Source organism: Arachis stenosperma, chromosome 3, assembly GCF_014773155.1.
Source record: "Arachis stenosperma cultivar V10309 chromosome 3, arast.V10309.gnm1.PFL2, whole genome shotgun sequence".
In the NCBI taxonomy this organism is placed as follows: Eukaryota; Viridiplantae; Streptophyta; class Magnoliopsida; order Fabales; family Fabaceae; genus Arachis; species Arachis stenosperma.
Genome location: NC_080379.1, coordinates 26,956,686 through 26,972,759, shown reverse-complemented (window position 1 = coordinate 26,972,759; position 16,074 = coordinate 26,956,686). Strand labels below are relative to the sequence as shown.

At 27.6% G+C, this 16,074-nt stretch overlaps 1 protein-coding gene across 1 annotated transcript; it reads left to right on the top strand.

Annotated features, from left to right (window-relative positions):
- The first annotated feature begins 6,480 nt into the window (after nt 1-6,480).
- On the top strand, nt 6,481-13,496 carry LOC130967865 (protein trichome birefringence-like 39). The gene is made up of 5 exons (XM_057892902.1): nt 6,481-6,824; nt 7,543-7,714; nt 11,511-11,686; nt 12,309-12,467; nt 12,615-13,496. The coding sequence occupies exons 1-5, from the start codon at nt 6,532-6,534 to the stop codon at nt 12,901-12,903; spliced, it is 1,089 nt and encodes a 362-aa protein (XP_057748885.1). The 5' UTR covers nt 6,481-6,531; the 3' UTR covers nt 12,904-13,496.
- The last annotated feature ends 2,578 nt before the right edge of the window (nt 13,497-16,074 follow it).

Sequence of the window (16,074 nt, the reverse complement as noted above, 5' to 3'; positions counted from 1 at the left end):
GAGGAGACGTATAACATGGTACCAATGTTACTGCCGAATAATTTTTGCCAGTAACATTCAACAGGCTTTATTTTTGTACTAATTATATTTCGTCACTAAATTCAACAGAAATTATTGTTAGACACAAAAAATCTATTGATATTATATTACTTGTGAAATTTATATCATTTGATTCATTTGGATGATAAATTTGATAATAATAAAAATTTCGACGGTACTCAATATTATTTTTTTTAGTGAATATTGGAGTCATTAAGGCACTTCAATCTACAAATATATAAGGAAATTTTTCCAGACATATAATCTCAAACTATAAAGTTCTTTTGGATTGGTCTAGAACTTCTTAAATATCACATGTAAAGAGAAACTATAATTGAGTTACACGTCTAGATAAGATGGCTCTTATCATTGAGTGAATGAGATTCCGACAAAAATCTATAAACAAAACCATTTTAGTTTCTTATATTCTCACTCTCTTCCACTGTTATTACAATATAGTCTGATTTTCCTTGCAAAGTTTGACTTCCACTATAATTTGCCTTCCTAAGTTAGATTCACTTTTCATGAAAATTCAATTAATCTGGGTTAATTCTGCCTACACCTAGAAAGAGCTGAACCTTTAATTTGTAAACTAATGAGTTTTTAATTGTTTTAGGTCATTATTAGACAGTTTTATTTTATTCCAGAATTTTTTCGAAGAAATTCTTGTCTAAAATATCACTTTCAATTTTTTTTTTGAAGGAATTGAACTAAAGCAGTACCTAAAAGGATATTCAATTCATGTTACTTTATAAGAAAAGTGTTTATATATCCATTCCAATAAATAGCACATGGTGAATGACAGCTCAGACTTTGACTTGTAGAGTTATAGTCATCTTGCAAGTTCGATAGGTGCTGCATGCTACAACTTGTTGAAGAAATAATGAAGACAAGCTTAGCTTTGTCTTCAAATACTTTAAGTTTAGGGACCCTAGCTACCTAATTCAGCTTACAACTATACTACACCCAATAAAAAATAACCAACAATCAACTATAATAATAATAATAATAATAATAATAATAATAATAAGTTGAATTATTTTGTTAATAGTTATATTTTATTAGAAAAATATATCTCTTAATTTATGCATAAATATACCTAAAATATACGATAATTTTGTTTAACATATTCTCAATAATGATTTAATTTAGTCCTTTACATTTTATTTGTGGTTTAATTTGGTTTTTGATTTTTAATTGAATTAATTTAATTTCTAAATTTGATTTTGTAACCCAAATTAAAGTCCCTCAATGTTAGGTTAATTGTTTCTCTAAATTTGACATTTCACCTTAATTCGTCTCTAAATTACTATTTTGTTATCTCAGACTCTACATTTGTTGAGTTATTTGTTGAGTTTTATTAACGTCACATGATTTTTATGTTAATGTAAAAATGAATAATGATTGAAGAATTAAATTGAATGATTTCGTTAAATTTATTATGATGTTAAATTATTTAAGATTATCAAATTAGTTCAATTAAAAATTAAGGAATCAAATTGAATTAAAGCTAAAATTTGAGGATCAACATGTTGAATCACTCATTATTTTTCTCTCTTATTATACTCTGCACCGTCTTCCAATTTGACTGTTGATAAAATATGAGCTAGGCACCTGAATATTTATTTATTTTGGTTAGCGAAGCACGTGAATTTAACTATGATAATTTAGAATAGGTTAAAAAATTAACGAGAATATAATAGATATATAATTATGAAAAATATTAAAAAATCAATAAAATTTATTATTTTTTACTAATAATTAATTATTAATATTTAAAAATATTAACTAAAAATATATTATTAAATTACTACACTTATAAAATTAGACTAATAATTAAAAATATTAATAAAAAATAATAAATTCAACTTATTATCTTTAAATTTTTCTCATAGTATATAGAGTAAACCATGTTAATTTGTGTGTCATGCGACTCATGCCTGCTTCTATATATTTAAAATTTAGTAAAAATTCAAGCACAATTAACAACTCTCGACTATCAACTCTACGTGGAGTTAACTGTATCTTGAATGTTTTCCTTAAAATTTTAATATGTAGTTATGCTCAAATACAGTGAGAAGATTGAATCAAGACCTTCATTGACATAATTGAAGAAAAATCTCAAATTGAGTAGAATAGAAGCAGCTGTATATGATTGGCCCTTATTACTAACTAAATTTGTGAGAATAATAAAAATTAACCAACAACTAATTGACATTGTTTTTTTATGTGTATCTTTTAAATTTTTAAATGTATACGTTTTTACCGACTAATTTTCTGTTGTTTGTCTCACCGTACCGAAAATAACAACATTCTATACATCATAATAATTTAGCAAAGAGGGACTTCATTCAGTTAATAAAACATACGAAAAACTAGGAAGAAATAATACAATTAATAATGGGGAAGGAAACTTCATTGATGACAACTAGCTAAAATTCTTTGAAAAAAAAATTATATATCCATAAAAAATTAACTATCATATTATTATTATTTAAATCAGTCATTATTATTTAACTTACTTTTAATATATAAATGTTTTACTATAACAAGCTTTTAAGTATCATCAAACATATATATAAAGTAAAAAAAAAAAGAAGAGCTTTTAGTATATGCGAATATTAGTTCACATCTTGTTTTATTTATTACGGTTGTTATTTAAACAAAAAATTCTAAGGGTGAGTAATTTTTAATATTTTTTATTATTATTTGATTAGTATAAATATTAAACTATTTTTAATAAATAAATTTTATTAATTTATATATAAAAATTTTAAAAAATATGAATATAAACTGTATTAATTTATGTGTATAAAATTTTAATAAATATAAATATAAATTATATATTTTTTGTGTATAAATATTTGTAAATAGAAATATAAATTATTACTAATTAAATATTAATACAAATTAATAATATTATGGTTAATTCTATAATATCTATAAGTTGGTACTTAAATGTTATCTAATTTATTTTTTATAATAAATTTTAATTTTTTAAAATTATTTATTTATATATTTTTAAATTAAATATTAATTTTTTATTTTTTAATAAATAGATACGATTTTTAGACACTATAACATTCAACATGCTGTATTGCTTGAAAAAAAACTGATAAAGAACATTTTCAGTTTGACACAAGTACACGTTTCTAATAAGGTAAAAATGATAGTGAAGCCTTCATTTTACAAGAACCTTTCACATGCATATGGCTAGTGGTTTATTTTCAATTAATCTTGTTTTTGTTGCACTTGCACCCGCACAACTACTAATTAATTATTATCAAACGCACACGCCAAGTTGCCAACGATCCATTTAAATTTTAAAGCCAAAAGAAATTAAAACGGAGAAACATATCAAAAACACTTTAATAATGATGTACAGTTACCAATAAGTTCATCATACGTATGATTCAAGATATGATTTTATTTTATCTCACTGTACCAAGCATCCCTGTCACTACATACATATTATTTATTTAACACACTTTGGTTTAGGAGATCCATATATATCTTTGCATGGCTCTCATACCCTTAATTCAATATTCATAGATAGATTTCATTAATCAAGAGAACCAAGTAATATAAACTATTAACACTTTAATTTTCCTAAAACAATAGCAATAACTATATTATACAAGGTTTCAATCTCAAATAAATGAAATATCCAAGTTTTAAGAATTTAAATTTCGTCTTAATTTATACATGTCAATTTATTGATCAACTCAGATTAACTGTCAGACCGAAAAAAATCGTGTGAAGTAGCATTGGCTTTTCATTTAAAATTGTAGAGGAAACTGCAAAAGGAGGCACATACATGCATGAGGTAGGAAGAGGAAGGTAACAAATTCTCCTGGGGTCAACACTGACATATGCTCAGTCGTCTCTGTTATCCAAATCCAAATAGTATAGGATATTGGGAAAGGTGAATATTATAGTACTTATTATTTTATATCTAAGTTATTAAAAAAGGTAAATAAATAATATTTAATAAATTTTATATAATTTATTTTTTATTTTAAATATTTTATTTTTTAATTTAAAAAAAATTAGACAATTTAAGCATTATAACAAAAATACCATAGAACTCACTATTGTAAAAAATCATCACACCATGCTAAAAGCCTTCTCTATTTTTTTTTTCTTTTGATTGAAGAATCACAAGTCACAACTGAGGCAGGCTCAAGCTTGGACAAAATCATATACTTTCATATCTGAAACGATCAGTGTACTATATTCTCATCAACATTAGTCATAGTAAGTCCAAAAAAATAATTAGTCAAAGTTAGTGGTAGGTACCCTTAACTTTTTAATAAAAAATTGAGTGAATATTATTTAAATTAATTTATTACATATTTTACTTTTTAATAATTTTTTAAAAAAATTATAATTAATTTTGTTAGATAGATTAGTTTTTCTGATATTTTAAAAAAGACTAATTGGTTTTATAATAATATTTTTTGAAAATTAATTATCTTTTAATAAAATTTAATTTATTAAAATTTATTTGTCTAAAACACATATTAAATTTGACTAAAAAATAATAAAGAGATCAATTTATTCAATAAAAATAGTTTTTAAAGTCTCTAAAGTAATACAAATTTATTAACGATAAAATGGCTGATTTAAAATTTGTTGGGATCAATTTGAGTGTTTATTAAAAAGAATCTTAAGTTCATGTGTCAATAATTAAAATAAAAGGTAAATTCTTGCAAAAAAAAATTCTATTCTCCATAAAAATATGAAAATGCCAGAAATATTTTTAGCAAAAAATATAAGTAGATAATTATTGACTCAAATATATATAATATTAGCATCTAATGTTTTTGAAAAGGTATTTCAAAGTGCATTCTATAACTTAAATTTATTATAACCTTGAGTTCGTAGAAAAATAATTTAATAATTGTTCAAAACCTCTTCTTCGTCGCCCAGATTCTTGACATCAAAACTCAATTGTCAGGGTGGAATAAAAAGAGGAAAAGTTCCATAGTTTCCCTTTCTTTTTTTTTTTTTTTTTAAGTTACGTTGAACTGTAAAAGTACCATATTACACATATAAGACTGAATGGTAAATATGAAATTTAATCAACAATAACAAAATCATAAAAAGACTATTTCTCGTTTTTATTTTCAAAATCATACTACATTTTAGTGAAAATTACTAATGAAGTGAAGCAAATAACATTATATTTAACAAGGAGTGTTAGGAACAGCAATTTTATGATTTGTAGATATCAAGTAGTTATCAATGATAATTTTAATGGTGTGAAATTAATGTAAAATTTCATTTAATGATTTATTTTTATTTTATTAATTATATATTAGCCAGAATTTAATAAAGTTGTTGGTTCTTTAGATTTTTTCATATTTAAAAGAGAGTGAATCCTCTCCAATAAAAAAAAAACTGGATACTATTTAATATATAATGTAACTCTTCATTTTTTTTCTCTCTTATTTAATTTTAGTCTCATTTAAAAAATTAAATATAAAAAATTATACTTTATTCTCTCAAATATTTTTTTTTTACGGGAGAAGATCCATTTTCTATTTAATTTCAATGCCGTTCTGTTAGTGCATGGTGGGTGAAGTGCAATACACTATTATTTCTTGAATGCATAAATCATCATTCATGAGTCATTGATTTTTAAAGCAACAAGGGTTGGATCCAACCCCACATGATAGCTACGGTAAAAAGCAGTAATCCATTCAATTTTTCACGGTTTCTCATGAGAATTAAAAAATTCACGTGCATAAAATTAAACAAGGGTAATAAAATTGTATGAAATAGCAAATTAAATGAACCAACATCAATTTTCATACTAATAATACAAGCAAATTAACATCGATTGGGGTGACAAATTTGAATCTTGGATGTGAATAAACCATAAATTTAGCTTAAATGTTAAAATTAATGTGGTTTAAAAGATATGCAGACAATAATTTAAAATTATTTTATTTAATTTAATATTTATAATTTTATACACATAATATTTAAAATGATATATTTATTCTATTTTTCTGTTATTTACGATATTTTTTAGCAAAAGATCAATTTATTGTAGATCTAAACTCCATTTAAAAATCTGTTATATGTTGGCCAATAAATTACTGTATACACAAGACGAAATTCGAACTTCTAATATTTATTTAAGCAGATAAATGAATTGATCATTTAGTCAATTCAAGTTGATTAGATACTTATTATATCTAATATTATATATTTATTATGAATATAAAATACAATAAACTAATTTTTATTATTTTTTAAACATCTCTAAAAAAGAAAATGGAAGCAAGTTGTTGTCTATTCCTTTGTCCTTTCACACCCATGTGAATAAGTGAAAAGCCCTCTTTACCCCTGTCTCTCAGATTAATGTTACACTCACAGGTATTATATATACACTTGTTTGTGACAACGTTCCCTTGAGAACACGTCCTTTATTTATTTTCTTTCCTTAGAAAAAAGAAAAGGGGGGTATCGAAACCCAAGAAAATGGGTTCAGTGCCATTACTCCTAAAACTGCTTGCTGCTTCAATATTCTTGTTTCAGATTTGCCACCTAACAAAAGCTTCAAGCTTGAATGAAAATGAAAATGGACCGAATAGAGAGCTCGTAGGAAAATGCAACATGTTCCGTGGGAAGTGGGTGTATGACCCTTCATATCCTCTTTATGACCCTTCAAAGTGTCCCTTCATAGATCCACAATTCAATTGCCAGAAGAATGGAAGGTCTGATAAAATGTACCAGAAGTTTCGGTGGATGCCATTTTCATGTCCCATGCCAAGGTACCTTTTTTCTTCTTCTTTTTTTCTATTTATTATTATCACATTTTACTATTTTACTCACTTTCCATTCTTCTTCACCATCTTTATCTTCTAGTACTGTTTTCTGCTGCTCCTCATTGTAATAATATTAAGTCTTATGTTATATTCTCTTTTACTCTCAAAATAAAGTGTTTTTTTTTTCGTTTTTATTACTCATTAAGAATGTATCTAAACGTGACATGACATAATTTTTTCAAAATAAGCTATATATATATTTAAATAAAAAACTTTTAATAAAAAACAAATAAATAATTATCCAAATCAATCCCATTTTTAAAATCAGATATTTTAGTTTTCAAATTTTAAATTACACTAATATCAAAGAAACTATTTTAAAATTTAAGAAACTAAAATATTCAATTTTAAAAATTTAAGAATTAATTTAAATAATTACTCAATAAAATTAGATAAAAATGCATATTTTTAATAAACTCATAAAAAATACATAATTTTTTTTACTTTTACTTTATTAAAAAAATAATTTTCCCTTTTCACTCCAATTTTACTTTTCAGGTAACATTATTCATTTAGATATACTAGTTTTTTTATTGTATTATATTTTGAATTAGAAGCTACTATTAATATATGACAATAGTTTTTCTTTATGAATACAAGTTGTAGGGGGTTGAATTAATAATTAAGGGTGGAGATTATAGTAATTGTTGTGTATGTTACTCAGGTTCAATGGGTTGGAGTTCTTGGAGAAATTCAAGGGGAAGAAGATCATGTTTGTGGGTGACTCATTGAGTTTGAATCAGTTTAATTCATTAGCGTGTATGATTCATGCTTGGGTGCCCAAATCAAGAACCACTTTCAGACAAAAAGATGCCATCTCCTCTGTCATATTCCAGGTCTCTCTTTTCTTTTTCTTTTCTTTTTCCCTCCATGTGCTGTTTTATTTTTCGACAAGTGTTGCTAGTATTTTGTAACACAGACACGTTGGGATAAGACATCCAAAGTCCAACAAAAATGCTAACACAAAGATGTTATTTTATTAGTTTTTTCTATTTTAGATGCTTAATTGCATTTTTGAAATTAAACATTGAATTTAATTTTAAAGAATATTAGACAACTATTAAAATTTATGGTTATGTTATGTGGATACCAAAATCAGCCACTAAAATCAACTATTAGTATAAAATACATTATAAAAATAAATAAAATTACACATGTTTTTATACACAAATACATTGATGAATGATTTTAGTGGTTGATTTTGATGTATAAATAGTATTTTTCTAAGATTTATTATTTTTGATGATTAATTAGTTATTAATATTTAAAAATATGAAATAAAATATGTTAGATTATTAGATTAAAAAAATTAAATTAAAAAAATTGAGTTGATAGTTAAGTAATAGTAAAAAATAAAATTTTGATGTTTCCTAGTCTCTTTAATTTTATTGTGTCAATTATTTTAATCCATTAAATATATTTTTGTTTTATTATTTTTTGTTTATCTTATGTGTATAGATATTAACCATTATTAGGGTAATTATAACTTAAAATATTAATTATTTTAGGTAAAGTATTCTTTATGTTATAATGGCCTTAAAAATATTCAATGCTATTTTAACCACAAACAACGTTAAAACTACCGACAAATGATGAATATATTCTTGAATTTTTTTTCTGTAATTTACAGAAAAATGTGTTCTTATACAGATAGAAAAACTTGTTCATAATGTAGAGTGAAAAAAAGCGGAAATTATTTTTAATATGAAAAAAATGGTGTTTTAGTTGAATATTGATATTTGAAGTATATTACAATATTGTAAAAATTATTTAATATGTCTTCACGTATTATAGCACGCAGGACGGAGCTTAGTTCAGACAAGGGGGCTTTGGCCCCCAAATTTTTTATAAAAAAATTAGTAGTACTTTTTTAAAAGATAAAAAATAATTCAATTAATTTAAATACTTTACTATAACTTAAAGTACTCAATAAGTTCAATAAGTAACATTTCTTCTATCTTTAAGTTTAAATATAAAAAATTAAATATTTTTTATTTATTTAATTTAATATTATTTTATATTTTATTGTTTATTTAATTTAATTTTTTGTATGATAAAAAATAATAAAATATTTAATAAGTATTAATATTATTGTATTTGTATAAATTGATAAAAAAATTTAATAATATTATATATTTTAATATTTGTGCTTTTAACTTCTTCTTTACATATTTTACGGTATATATATTCAAATTTTTATATATAATAATAATGAAAAATCAAAGAATTGATGCAATCTTTTAAGAGGAAGGTTAATATTTAAGAAGGAGAATATATAACTTTTACAATATTTTAACACCTGTAGATAGTTCTTCTACTTTAATGAATCACGAAGAAAGTGAGATATAACTTTCAAAAATTCAAAAAGTTATATCTGATGAGTTTGACCTTAATTTTTTGGAACGACACCCTAAAAAATGACTTTAAATTTGTCAATATCATCCAAACAAGAGAGATGAGATTAAACGAACTTATCTTAAATGGAATTCATATCAAAAGCATCTTGACGATTATCCTCTATTTACCCCCTCTCAAATTTTATTTTAAGTTCCGCCACTGACAGCACGCCTCCCGCGTGTTGCCCAGAATGTTATCACGTGTCTAACACATTTTCCACGTATTGATTTTCTACAAAAAAAAAAATCCATCCATCTATAATTATACCAAATATTTTCATTTCTAACAAAAATATCAATATTTTTTATATTTAAAAATATTAGCCGAGAAAAATACTATAATATCTTAAACTTTTTATAATTAGGTTGATTTTTTAATGAATATTTCACCATTTTTATTAGTAGTATTTTTTATTGAACTAACCGTGGATATTGAGTTTCTTAAAATATTTATAATATAAATAAGACAAAAAGGAAAACTAAAGATAATATTAAGGCTTGCTTATGCCAAATGTTTGGATAAAAATAATACTCTAATCATTTATCTTTGTATGTATCTTAAAACAAAAGAAAATATAAATCTTACCTTTTTATGTATCTCGCTCCATACTAATCAATCCTTTTTCATTCATTCAAAATAAAACATGGCTCTTTTCCGCTCGTCTTTAAAAACATTACAAAGAAAGGTGTGCAGAAAATGATTGCTTTTAATTTTTTCTTTTACCTTTTTCAAAAAAAAATTAAGAATAAAGTATTGATGTAGTTCTTAATATTTGGAGTAGGTCCTAATTTTATGTTACTCTTTGGTCAAAATAATTTTTTTAAATTTAATTTGGATGTTTATTTTTTATTTAATAAGTAATAAAGTGGGAGCAATATTTGATTTGATCGGTGGGAACCCTTTGCTTCCTGCTGGGGACATTGCTAGCTCATTGTCGGTATAAATAAATGAATAATAATTATATATATGATTGATTTTTTTTCACTTTCAGCTTTTCTGATAAAAAGTCACTCTTTTTTCTAATAAAAATATTAATTATTTATATAAAATTTATAATATGTAATTTTCTATACAAACTAAAGTTTAAACTTTTCTGAAAATATAAATAGAGTAATTTGAAGAAATATTTTTTGAGCATTTTAAATTACATATTATCAAATAGAATAATTTTTTTAAAAGACTCAAATTACAAATATACCTTGTATGTATCTATAGTTCTATACTATGGCATGACTCATATTAACTCAATTCATTACAATCTACTGCTTTTCAGTTTTTTTGTTTTATATGTTTTGTTATCCATGCAAGTCCTATCAACTTCTCTTTCATCTTTATTTTTCCTTAAAAAGTTACAGGGTATTTGTGTTTTATCAAGTATTTTGCATATATTTTGGCAATTTTGAAGCAATTGAGTATGAGCACTAAATATCTCAAATCTCTTTGTACATTTTCTTGAACTGTTAATTTTTCCAATTGGCCAAATTCAAACGTGCACGAAATTTTCATAGTACGAAAAGATAAAGATAAAAGGACAAAATTTTAGTTACCAATTATTAGGACAGACGTGGAGTCCCAGTTAACCATATATTCATTTGGTTTCAATAATGAGGAAACTGTTTTACTCACTTTATTTTCATTATTATTTTTCTCAGCTACAGTATTTTTTCCAATTCTTTGTTTCCGTCTATTTTCTACTTTTGTATAGAAAATCCATTAACTGCTTTTCGTGTCCATTTTGTTCAACCAATACTGGCCAAAGCCTAATTAATTGCTTCATATACAAACTTTTCAATCAAATGTCTCAGTTGGCAATGATTAGAGAAAGCGATCTAATTTTTCATGCCAGTTTTTATGTTAAACCAGAAACTGTACGTAACATATATTATTTTTTCTTTTATTTTCTTTTTTACATATTTGCCTTTTCATTATGTTAGTTTATGATATAAGTTTCCATAATACTATGCTGCCAATTTCATACTACTAGAAATAATTATACATAATTTCATGTGTTTAGTTGAGATTCAGAAGATAATAAAAAAAGAGGAATTGTATTGTGTATGGTTTTCACTTTTCAGTATCTGATTAGTGATTATAGCTGGTCTAGCTCAGATTTGATGCATTTACGTGTATTTAGTCTGTAAATGCAATATTATTACTACAATTTACAAGTTATATGCAATACTTACATGGTCTAATTTGACAAATAAAAATAAAAATGTTGTGGAACATTTTCAGGATTATGGGGTAGAATTATATCTGTACCGAACAGCATATTTGGTAGATCTTGACCATGAAAAAGCAGGGCGAGTTTTGAAGCTTGACTCAATCAAGAGTGGTGACGCTTGGAGAGGAATGGACGTTCTGGTTTTCAACACGTGGCACTGGTGGACCCACACCGGAAATGCCCAACCGTATGATCAATTCTTTTTTTATTTATTTTAACTATCAAAACCAAAATAATATGCAAGAAATTTTACATTTTAGTACTAACAAGCAGCTCTTAATACAAAAAAAAAAAACCGAAAAAGCTTGACAGTAATAAATATTTGAAACAAATAAAAACTTATATACCAATATTTTTATATGAAGTTAATAGTTAAAAAAATTAAATAATTTAATATATTTATTTAAATTATATAATATTTTTAATTATTAATTTTATGTAAAAATAATTACACGTGAATTTTTATTTTGAAAGAAAATGTACAGTTATCAAATAATTCTATTTTTATAATAAAAATTTGTACTCGTGTCGTCACTCACATTTACGAAATCAAGGTTATTTATTAACGAAAACAAGATTATTTGACGTCTGAATTTTTATTTGGTCAAATATCTAATTTTTTTGAGATTATTTGTCTTTTTTTTCCTTCAGAATCTTCCTTGTCAGTTTTTCAATTTTTGGATAGCATGGCATCATCTTCCTAGTTTGTGTGTCTTTTTTTCATAAAAAGAAACAACTACCTCTGTATCTTCTATCCATAATCAAATTTTAATGGTAAAATAATGCAACTTTAAAAAAATTGATGGCAGGTGGGACTATGTTCGAATTAATAACAAGTTGTACAAAGACATGAACCGTATGGTTGCATTCTACACAGGGCTAACAACATGGGCGAGGTGGGTTGAGACGAACATAAATCCATCACAAACCAAGGTCTTCTTCTTAGGCATTTCCCCTGTGCATTACCAGTAAGTTATTCATTTCTCCTTCCCTCTGCTTCATTAATCCATCACTTAATTATATTTTACTGCCCTAAATTTCTCAACATATATACGCTCTATAGCTTCTAAAATTTAAAATTTCTCTAAACTAATTCCATATTTTTCTAAAATTAGGGGGAGAGATTGGAATCAACCAGAAAAGTCATGTATGAGTCAGACTGAACCATTCTTTGGGTTGAAGTACCCGGGAGGGACACCAATGGCTTGGACTGTGGTGAGCAAGGTGCTTAATAGAATAACAAAGCCAGTGTATTTCTTGGATGTGACCACTCTCTCACAGTACAGAAAAGATGCACACCCTGAAGCCTATAGTGGAGTTATGGCTACAGATTGTAGCCATTGGTGTCTACCAGGTCTTCCTGATACTTGGAATGAGCTTCTTCATGCTTCTCTTGCTGCTTGAAGGCCAAAGAAAAAAAAAAATACACTTTGAAAACTTTGTTTGTTAGTCAACATTGTTCTGGAACATATCTTTATGTGTGAGATATTACGTTGATGGTGGTTACTTCTGTATGAAAACATCTTCATGTAAAAATGGTAGTGTGAACTGTCAGATGGTCTGATATATTTAATTGAATATACTTGGCTAAACCATCTAACAGTTCGTAATATCATTTTCAAATGAAGATGTCTTTGTGAAAATGATCACCTACGTTGATTTTATTCTTTTTATTGTTGGATAGGATAGAATATAAACCCAATGTAAATGGATTGGGTTTTGCATCATATCCAATAATAAATAAAGGATAGATCGACGTAATGTTTTATACTGTGTATGTATACGTAATGGTAGTAATTGTTAGATGAAAACCAATTGTTTTCAATTCTAGGGGACATTTAATTTTGCAATTTGTTGGTTTAAGTGGACAATAAGTAGGCTTGATGCTCTAAATTGTAAATGTAGATTATTCTAGCAGAAACTTGCCTTGCATTGTACTATTGTAATTGTTTTCTTCGTCGACTGTCAATAATAAATAATGTAACTTAGTAATCAAATTTATTTTCACAATCATAATTTACAGAGCCGAAGTGATTTTTCTTATCAATATCTTAGTGTCTAGATTTTTGAGTAACAAATGTGTTTTAAATTCAATTTCAGAGATGTAGAATTCAACTTTTAAATTCAATGTTAAAGCCTTTATTTTTATAGAGTCTCTCTTTTCTTCACAAATTAACATAGATGTAGAATTTAAGCGCATCAAGATTAAAAGCAAGAAAGGTAGAACTTGAGGAGAAAGCAAATATGCGAGGTGAGTAAGCAAAGTAAAATGCACATGGAAAAAAGACCGGAGGTTTAGCTCGTGGATTTTAAACTTTTTTTTTACCGGCTTAAAGAGTAAATAATTATTTTGGTTTTCGAAAAATTTTAATTTTAACAAAATGATCCCCATAAAATAATAATGATAAAATAATTTCCAAAAATATATTCTTTTTGACAAAATGATTTAAACACTAGTCAATAATTATTTTTTAGTCAATTGTTAAAATTTTTATGACATTCCTAATCTATCCTTAATTTTATTTTTCTTTCAAATATCATCAACGTCACTTTTATTTTTCCTATTCTATCCCACTACTACCATTTTATACTATTACCATTTTATATTGCTGCCCTTACTTATTTTCATCGTCATCAACTTCTATGTCACCCAATCTTATTGTCACTATGCATTACCCCATCCACCATCGCTCACTCATGGCTGGAATCATCATCATCATCAATAATAATAAATAAAAATTGAAAGGAAGAAACAAATTGAAAATTGAGAGGGAAAGAAAGAATGACAGAAAAAAATATCTAAAAAATATGACATCGAAATAGTAGCTAATGGTTCAGTCTCCACCCATTTGGTGTAATAATCAATAGCTACAATTAGATACTTGACCTGTCCCAGGGCCATTGGAAAGGGACCCAGCAGGTCGACTCTCCATTGGGAGAAGGGTCGTGGAAGTTCGCCTTTTGCCGGTGTGTTGTGGAAGTTCACCTTTTCTTGACATCTCCTGCATTTCTTAACGGACTCGCAAGTATCAACCATCATGGAGGGCCAGTAGTAACTAGCTCAAACAAGCTTCCAAGTTAAGGATTTCCCCCTAATGTGGTGTCCGCAGCACCCCTCACGCACTTCTCTCAAGACATATTCCGTTTGATCGGGCTGCAAGCACTTCAGCAAGGGTTGGTTGAGCCATCTCTTGTATAGCTGCTCTTGTACCACTGCGTATTTGGCATCCTCTCTTCTCACAATGCAACCTTGGATATTTTTTCTCATTTTTTGGAAGCTCCACTTCCTCGAGAAAATGTTGGATCGGGCTTATCCAAGAAGGAAGTTCCTCTTGACCTTGGGTCAAGCAAAGGGTCACCGACAACTCCTTTACCAAGCTTTGGATGAGAGATCGGTTTCTCGTTCTAGGCTTGGTGCTCGCCAATTTTGACAAGAGGTTTGCTTTAGGATTTCTCTCTCTGGATGCATGTTGAAGCATTACCTCTTTAAAATCCTTGCACAATTGTTTGGATTTTTAAGATATTTTTGCAATAATGGGTCTCAAGTTTGGTATGTCCCATTCACTTGAGCTATCACGACTTTACGTTCAAGCTTTGCCGCCCCGACCTTTTTGGCTAGGATCAAGCCGCTGATTTTAGCTTTGTATTTGGCTTGGTTGTTAGAAATCGGAAATTTGAATTTAATAAACTGCTCATAAGTTAAGCTTTCTAAAATGATCCCAACTCCTCTGAATGCTTGGTTGGAAGCTTCGTCTACATGGAGCTTCCACCGTGTGCTCGGACCTAGGGAGCATCTCCGGTCACTTCAACCAAGAAATCAACCATTGCTTGCGTTTTGATTGTGTGACGGGGTTTGTACTGGATATCATACTGAGACAATTCTATTGCTTAGGTCATCATTCACCCCACTAGGTTTGGCTTTTGCAAGATTTGTTGGATAGCTTGGTCGGTTCATAAGGTGATCGGGTGCCCTTGAAAGTATTGCCTTAACCTCCGAGAAGAGATCAACAGGGCAAATGCTAATTTTTCTAGCCTGGTATATCTCAGCTCCCCTCATTGGAGCACCTTACTTATGAAATATACAGGCTGTTGTTGCTTGTTCTCTTCCTTGACCAGGGCAACCGCCATGGCCTCTTCCGTGACTGTCAGGTACAGGTACAAGGTCTCCCTTTCTTTTGGTTTACCGAGGACTGGTGGCTCTGACAAGATTTTCTTGAAGTAGTTGAAAGCTTCTTCGCAGGATGGGGTCCACTCGAAGGCCATCCCCCTCTTCATTAAGTTAAATAAAGGTAGCACTTTGGTTGCCAAGGCGTCGAGGAAACGAGATAGAGCTGTCAACCTCCTTGCTAGTCTTTGTACGTCCTTTACGCATCCAGGGCTTGTCATGAGAAGAAAGGCTTCACACTTTCCCGGGTTGGCTTCTACTCCTCTCTATGTGATCATGAATCCCAGAAATTTCCCCGCTTCCTTGGCAAACACACACTTCAGGGGGGTTTATCCTCATGTCAAAGATGAATTTCAGGTCAGTTACTAGGCTGCTCGGTTCGGCCATCTTCACCGGTATGTCATCTATGT